The 8761-nt window shown below is 32.6% G+C and overlaps 1 protein-coding gene across 1 annotated transcript; it reads right to left on the bottom strand.

Moving 5' to 3' along the window:
- Positions 1 to 13: 13 nt before the first annotated feature.
- On the bottom strand, positions 14 to 5672 carry LOC119584243 (phosducin-like protein 3). Its single transcript, XM_037932757.1, has 6 exons — positions 5521 to 5672; positions 3665 to 3797; positions 3271 to 3407; positions 2550 to 2699; positions 929 to 1076; positions 14 to 410 (listed from the first exon to the last, which is right to left on the bottom strand). The coding sequence occupies exons 1-6, from the start codon at positions 5524 to 5526 to the stop codon at positions 262 to 264; spliced, it is 723 nt and encodes a 240-aa protein (XP_037788685.1). The 5' UTR covers positions 5527 to 5672; the 3' UTR covers positions 14 to 261.
- Positions 5673 to 8761: the final 3089 nt, after the last annotated feature.

The following is an 8761-nucleotide window of genomic DNA, read 5'->3' as shown; positions in this document are numbered from 1 at the left end:
TATAAAAGAAATTCTTCTGTATTAACTTTTAAATATTTTGTAAAATTAATACAAAAGTTAGCACATCAGGAAATATCAAATACTGCTGTAGTGAATTACCATTATCCTGAACCCTTTTATTTTTACTTTGTGTGAAGTTAATAAAATGCATAAGTACTTCATCACTGTAAAAATCAGTGACATATATTTGGACTCATGGTCTGAATCACACCATAAGCCAATAACATAAACATGAGCTCTTAATCACTGCTCAACCATTTTCTACCAATCATTTTCATCACTATCATCTTCATCACTGTCAGCAGTCCCCCTAAGGGAACTCATCATGACATCCTTGATTTTGGGGCCTCTTGGGTCTTGTTCAATGTCAGTCTTAAAGGCACCTGTACGAGACAACATCCACTCCAGGGCTGCAAGGAGAGAAAGACAATTCATTCATTTTTCAAAATTCATGTACATACATACATACATACATACATGCTTACATATAAACTTCCTCACCTATTTACCATATTCTTGAATTTACAGATTAAAAAAGAAAATACTGTTGGTATTGTTACATACATATACATTCACACACATATACATATACATATACTTGTAAAAATCCACTAAATGTTTATTAATGTAAGCAACACATCTATTCTTTTACATAATATAGACAATAATTGCAAAAAAAATGTTGCATTGTTTTAAAGTGTAATATATTACCCTTTTCAGTATTTTTTTTCATATTTGGAATAAGTGCAGCAAAAAAGGCAATTGCAAAAACTTGACTCTTAAATAGTACACTTCCTCCTAAATGGCTCATTCTATTTTTGAAACCAATACCAGAAATTTATATTTACAAAGGTATTGCAATACATTCAAATTTCCCAAACATGCAAAATACATATTTTAAATCAAGAAAATCAAAATATATACTCACTGTCATATTTCAGTTTATCACCACCAAATTCTCCAGAACCAATGAACTGCCTCTTCATCTGGCCCTCATAATAGACAAAGATCGTTGGCAAATTCCTGTCTGGATAGTTAGGAATGCACGTTGTTGATATCGACTTCAGCACTTTGAGCTGTTGAAGGAAAAATAAGACTTTAGATATAAACTTTGAGGTTTTTAACAAATATTATCTTTTTCTTTCTTCTTGTCAGTAAGTGTATGCATGTGTAGATATAATTTTGGAAGATTTATGTTTTAATGCCTTGATCCACATATAGGGGGATTTTTTATATAAAAGTTTATACTTTTCATTCTGAACTATACACATTTTCTATTTGTATGCCAAAGAAAGATATATCATCCTTTCTAAATTTTCTAGTGTTATGGTTTGATCATATCAATAAATTAACTCATTGCCACTGGGACTGGTATGCCATGCCCTCTGAGTTTGGTTTTATAATTGTATATATACATAGGAGTCACTAGTCTTATCTATCTCACTTGCTTACCATTTTCATGGCTTTCCATTATTTCTTTGTTAAATTTCATATTTCCACTGGTATTATTAATATTATAATAATAACAGCATCAATATTAATCTAAAAAGCTAAGGAAAAGGGAAATCAGATGAGGTCAGGTAAGCCTACTAACTGACTTCTTGGAGGCTGAGCATATTTCACAAAACAAAACTACACCTGGTATTACATGTTCTCAGTAGGACTGGGTTTATATTGGGGAAGAAAATCAAACTCTATTAAAAAAACAAAAATAATTAATACAAATAGCTTGAATGTCTAGTTTTGCCATAAAATTACTAAGTTTAAAACACTTTGACTCACAATCTATAATGACATGGCATTATTCCATTGATGCCAGGCTGGCATATATGCCATGGTCACAGTGATTTTAGTTTATAAATTTTGTTCAAATACGTAGATGGCTCCGCAAGCCGTCAGTCACGAAGGAGTCGATTACTAGTCCTACGTATCTTCCTGTTCACCCTTCTTGATTTTTGGAATGATTTTTCGGTTAGTATTCTAATAATATTATAATAACCATAAAGTTAATAATAACAATAATAATATTAACATTAATAACTTCAGAAAAAATATACAGTATATATTTTTGAAAATTCAAGGAATAAAGAAATCAAGTGAGGTTATGCAGGGCCTCTAAACTGACTTCTTGGTGACTGAGCATCTGTGTAAATAAAGTTCCTAAAGAGAACTACAGTAGACAGTATCTGTATCTGGTGCCAGTGGATTAACAATGTAGAAAACTTGAACACATGATAAAACGGTGTAACAAATACACACAAAAATTATACACTTACCACAATGTTAGTTGAATAAAATATGATATTTTGAACTCATCAATCATTCTTAGTCAGACTTATTAAAAAAAGCATTAATAAAAAAAATTACCAATTTATTTTTCATACAAACCCCACAAAAATGTTAAATATCCTATTTTTTGGCATTTTAAAATAATTGATATTTAAGAGACAAAATCTCTCACAAATGTAATGAATTCAACAAAAATAATTATGTAAACTGGCTTGGAAATTCAGTAATATTAAGGCTATTTCAGCTCTAAACCTCCTTACCTGTGGATATTTGACTGCCAGCTTTGAGAGGCACTGATTGATAAGTGCACAAAGAGGAATTCCCTGCTTGTACAAGTGCAGAATCACCCAAATACCAGACCCCGCATTGTTCACTTTCTCCACATAGTCCTGGGCACTGATCTCCAACACCTAATGAAAGGTAAAAGAATAAAAATATGTCATAGAATGCTATTGTTTACTATGATAGCCAAGTTTTTGGCCTACTGAGAATCATATTTTGAGTTTTCTTTGAGTTCAACTGCAAACCACTATTTACTATTTTAGCCAAATCTCAATGGAGAGACTAAGCAACCAAAAATGAAAAAGGAGTGACACCATCCACATGAAACTATTTTGTTTTCAAGACTAATCTACATAAAATGAATACAAAGAGAAGAGGGCCCAAGAATGCTACACTGATATAAGCCCAGAAATGTGCTGACTACCACATGAACAATTATTCTGCTACGTATCATTTGTCTGCTTTTGAATATTATGAAAAACACTGTCTAAAGTCTCACTAAAGTTATATCTAAGAATGGAAACTCCCAATATCATTTATAGTTTGAAAAGCATCAAAGCCTCTCATGGCATCTAGGCAAAGGCCATCATATAGGTATGGGTATATTAACAATCCATCTGTGAAATGTAATCCATTAAAAAGATGAGATAAAATGTATCTTGTTCTTCAAATAATTTCTAGAACATCTAGATTACTCACCTCACCAAACTTATTGGCCTGAGCCTGTGCTTTTAATTCCTCAATTCTTCTCCTTCTAAACTCTAAGAGGATGGCTTCGTCCTCATCATCTTCCAGCTCATCAAGCTCATCAAGAGAGAGCTTTCCTAATCTTGCCTCTGTTGAGAGTAAAGATTAATTAGGCCTAAACTTAAAATTCTGCATCTAAACTTAGGCAAGTGAGTATTTAAAGGGCTACTTTTGCTTTAAAACATGTACAATGAAACAAAATATTACTATAGATTACAGGCAAAATCCTTCTTTATGAATATATCCATAATAAAAACTACGTATAGATACAAAAAAATCATATGATGCTGTTTCAAAGTACATTTGTGAGTTTACTACAATGCGAATTAAAGAGAAGGCAAAAGACCTGAGCTCTGTTTTTCTTGAATCGTCTGTTCTAGCATTTCAGCCAGGGCTTCCTCAGTCACCTCAGGTTCCTTTGGTGGAAGGATACCCTTCTTGCGAAGGATATCATTCCACTCTGTGTCTTCATTAGGGTCCTGAAAAAATAATATTAGTATGTTTGAAAAAGATATATCAATCATGACATATTTCTAAGACAATGTTTCCTAACCTTTTCACTTTCTGTAATATCAACTAACTGTTGCAGCCTTTGCACTTGTTGGCACTCTAGCAAAGGTTAAAAAAAAAAAATCCAATACAGACATTCTGGCAAAATAGTCTGGAGACTTCCCAGGCACTTTAATTAAGAACTTGTTCTAGCCCTGTCTCACAGAAAACATACTGTGGAGGTTTGATTCCTTTTGCCTAATTAGCAAAGTCCCAGAGTCCACAACCCTAACTACATGCATGCTAGAGACAGTCTTGTTCTCTATCCTGCTGTAAATACTAGAGGTAGGGGGCAGAATAATTTTTTCACATATGTGTAGGAGAGGGTGAGAGGAATCCACTAGCACTGGCATTACCATGACCTGCTGAGCAGAAGTCTTCTAAACATTTATCAAACATAATCTCAATATGAATACTGACAAAAGCTTAGGATATTGGTAAATAGTCAGAATACCTTCCTATGACCAATCACGACAATAGTGGTATCGATGGATTCCTCTCACCCGCTACAACTCTCTCTCTCTCTCTCTCTCTCTCTCTCTCTCTCTCTCTCTCTCTCTCTCTCTATATATATATATATATATATATATATATATATATATATAAATAAATTACGCTGAGGACACCCTACCGTACCCACAGTGCTATATAATGACTGATTTTCTGTAAATTATTAAATTTTTCCCTGCATTTTCTCTGGTACCAGTCATGCCCTCTAGCATACATAAAGAAATGAAAGCACAAAAGAGCAGGGGCTAATCATCCCATATCTAGACTATCACGGCCAAAATTGTGAGGTCATCCTTTATTACCCATAAATGTCTTACATTTATGGGTAATAGAAAGTGACAGGAATCAGTCAGTATACAGGCTATATTTTTTTCTTAATTTTTTTTTCAACATCTTTGATATCCTTCTACTATCCCCTTGGGTCACAGAGAGTTAAGAGGGGATTTATGCACTAACCTTACCTGACCCTGGAGCCATACCAAGGTCAGGGATTAATGCCCTTTGGCCTAAGCACACTAAGGGGAGCAAGTTCTAGATCATTCTTTACCCACTTCCCTCTTATTTTTTCATAGGCAATGATAATCTTCCTTCCATGCTCATCTATGAAATTTATTATATATCATATAGTAATGCATATGAAAGTAACCACAGCTGGAGAGTGGGCAGTTAGGCCAGCACAAGAAACGGGTCTGAGTCTGAGTAGTGGAACCCAAGCTTATGGTAGCGAGTAGCATCCATATTTCCACAGTTGACACATGGAAAATTTGGATTTATACCATAAATAACTTGGCTGTGTATTGGACTTACACCAAAGAATAATCATAAATACATATATGGTAAAGTCTCCATTAGGGAGCAATACCCTACTTAGCCTAAACAAAATAACAAAGCATACACTGAATATAAGCAATAACCAACCAAATAGCCTTTCAGCACTTTACTACATATCCATAAATATTAATCCAACCCATCTTAACCCACGTGATTCAATTCTTATATCAAAAAAGGCGATCTTACACCCAGATAGCATCTCAATGAGTCACCCAACCGGGCCAACCCACTCTTAAAATCACAAACCCCTTTAAAACGCACCTAAATAAAAGCTTAGGTCCTTCATAATACCTAAAAACCATAGAAACTTGCCTGCATTTTGCCTTGTGCTGTGTGTGGTGGAAGCGCGAGTCAAGTCCACGCCGTTTCCTGTTAGGTCTCAGGAGATAATAATAGCCTGGCACTGGCACCAACCTTTAGACCTGACACACTTATTGTTTACCTCTATAGATGACTAAACTCTCTTAGCTCGTGAGACATTAACATCTCTTTATATTAGAATTGAGTACTTTATAGAATCCTATTTAATATATTCCGTATCCTTGTGTTTATAAAGTAAAGGCATTCGAAGACGGTGGGAGGAGAGATTCATATATCTATACTTAGGGGTCAGGCGCTGGAGCGGGGTATTTAAATATCCGGGTCGGGATGAACAAATTTTAAAAATAATAACACTATTAATAGAATAATATTGATAACTAAGCGGAAAAATAACACGTGTATGTAAGTAGCCCTGCAAATGCACACATTAATGTTAAAGATAATGAGTATAATAATAACAATGATACTAATGAGTGATGACAATAATAATAACAAAAGTAAAGATAATGATAATAATAACAATAATAATTATAATAAAAACAACGATAATAATATTATAATAACAATAGTAAGTATGGTGACAATAATGATAATAATAATAATAATAATAATAATAACAATATCAATAGTAATATAATAACTATGATAATAATTATGATACCAATAATGATAATGAATGATGATGTGATGATGATAATGATGATGATAATAATAATAATAATAATAACAATAATAATAATAATAATAATAACAACAACAACAACAACAACATAGCCATAATATCAATAACATTACTAATAACATTATATGGTAATGATAACAATAATAAAATGATTATGGTACAATAATTATAACAATAATAATTATTGATAATACTAAACATCACTGTTATTATTATTGCTATCACTATCATTATCATCATAAGCATTAACATTAGCATTACCAATATTATTATCACTATTATCATTCTCGTTACTATTAATGTTTTAACTTTATTATCCTCCCTCTCATTATTATTATTATTATTATTATTATTATTATTATTATTATTATTATTATTATTATTATTATTATTATTATTATTATTATTATTATTATTATTATTATTATCACTATCATTATTACTATCATTATTGTTATTATTATCATTCTTTTCATTATTATGACAATGACCATAATAATGAAAATAATGATAATAATTATTATCATCATTATCATTGCTATTGTTATCATTATCAATATTATTATCATTATTTTTTATTGCTATTATTATTGTAATAATTATCATTATCTTCCTTCTCATTATCATCACTATCGTCATCATTATCATCAATATGATTAATATTATTACTATAATTATTATTGCTGTTATTATTATTGCTGTTTATTATTAATATCATTATCACTATTATCGATATCACTATTGTTCTCATTATTGTCATTGCTATTATTATCATTATCATTATTATTATTTTCATTACTATCATAAGTATTACTACTACTACTACTACTACTACTACTACTACTTCTATTATTATTATTATTATTATGTCATTATTACTATTATTATTATTATTACTATTATCATTACTATTACCGTTACTATTAGCGTTATTATTACCGTTATTATAATCATTGTTAATATCAATATTATCTATTACACATTATTACTAGTAAGTATAGAAGGGATGGAGAAACTAAATTGATATCTCTATTTCATTTAAAAAACATTAAAATAAAACAAATCACAATCTGATGTTGATCAAAAGCCAATTACTAGTCTTTAAAATCCCTCTTGAGAACATTACTCTTCTTTAATTAGTCACCTTCAAATATAACAGAAAATATAAATCGGTAGCCACTGGCCAGAGTTCAAAGAAAATGGGGAAACCTCCTGAGTCACTCAGTACTTCTCCTGAGCACTGACTGTCAAAAGAAAAAATACTATTGAACAATGTACTATACCATGCATGCCCACAAGCACTTACACAGGAATTCTATTACAGTTGTGTACATCACACTGCGACACTTTCTTCACCAAATCAATCCAAACCCCCAGTGAACATGTCTCGCTAAAGGAAGTGAAATTTGCACACATGTTGGTCAAGCAGTCATCAGCTCGTCGTAACAACACTGGTAACCAAGTGCCTCACACGCAGTTCTTCGGATATAATGATTACCCTCTTCATAAAACGCAGATTATACTATATAGTGTAATTCTCTTCAGCATTTTGTTTTTTATTAACTGTCTTCGATAACCAATCTCTTCGTCGGCAAACCAACCATGGCATTCGATTTATACCTCTCAAACCTTCCCATCCTATAGCTCATGCCCGCATAGGATACCCTAAATACCAAACTTTCTGCATGATGCTTTCATCCAAATCCTGCTCTTCACCTAGTTCATTGGTGTCATTTTGACTCCAAACTGTTTTTGCGAGATCATATCTTCCCGTAAAACAAAAACACCCTGTTTTTTCTGATCACCCAAATCAAACATCCCACCTGTCCTCCTCCACCAATAAACTTCAAAAACATAAAACTTTCATCTCTCCTTAGTCGGCCCCATACACCAGAACAGACGCTGCTCTTGACCGGTTACGAACTAGGCCACACTCGCCTCACGCATTCATACCTCATTCACGATCCAACCCACCTCTGTGCTCTCATGCCAAAGTCCTCTTTTAGCCACACGATCCTACTGTCCTGCCCCGCCTCTACTAAGGGCCTTAACTTCGCTTTTCCTACTTATCCTCTCGTCACGAATCCTCAGCCTGTCGGGACACCCCACTTTTTCCAATTGAAACCTGTTTCTACTTCCTCAGACTATAATCCCTGCATTTGATCTAATACCCTTTGTCCTTAATCTTTTTCCATCATCAGTTCCTCTACTATCTCATTCTAGTCCCCATACTTTGAGCTTCACTACCATACTATGTGATCAAAAAAACAAATACTTATGTGACCATTGAGATCTAACACATCATTGTGTTCCAACCCTTTGTGGCTCTATGACCTTAGATGTCCAGAACATTTATTTGGATAACAATTAATATCACCTCCACATCATCAAGTCACCATCATCCGTATTATATATCATTATCGTTATTGTTATATCCTTAATTACCTCCCACAAAATAATTAATATTAACAATAATGATGGTAAATAATAGTAATAATGATAATGATAGAGTAGTAGCACTGATTCTTATTATCATATGTAATAATTATC

This window comes from Penaeus monodon, chromosome 18, assembly GCF_015228065.2.
Source record: "Penaeus monodon isolate SGIC_2016 chromosome 18, NSTDA_Pmon_1, whole genome shotgun sequence".
Classification (NCBI taxonomy): Eukaryota; Metazoa; Arthropoda; class Malacostraca; order Decapoda; family Penaeidae; genus Penaeus; species Penaeus monodon.
The sequence above is the reverse complement of the archived record's forward strand: the minus strand, read 5'-3'. Positions and strand labels throughout refer to the sequence as shown.

What these genes read in the sequence shown, in the direction of transcription:
- LOC119584243 (XM_037932757.1), bottom strand. An exon ending in TCAAGAAAAACAGAGCTCAG is followed by an intron (nt 3,408 to 3,664) that starts GTCTTTTGCCTT and finishes TACTCTCAACAG; the next exon opens with AGGCAAGATTAGGAAAGCTC. An exon ending in AGGCCAATAAGTTTGGTGAG is followed by an intron (nt 2,700 to 3,270) that starts GTGAGTAATCTA and finishes ACCTTTCATTAG; the next exon opens with GTGTTGGAGATCAGTGCCCA.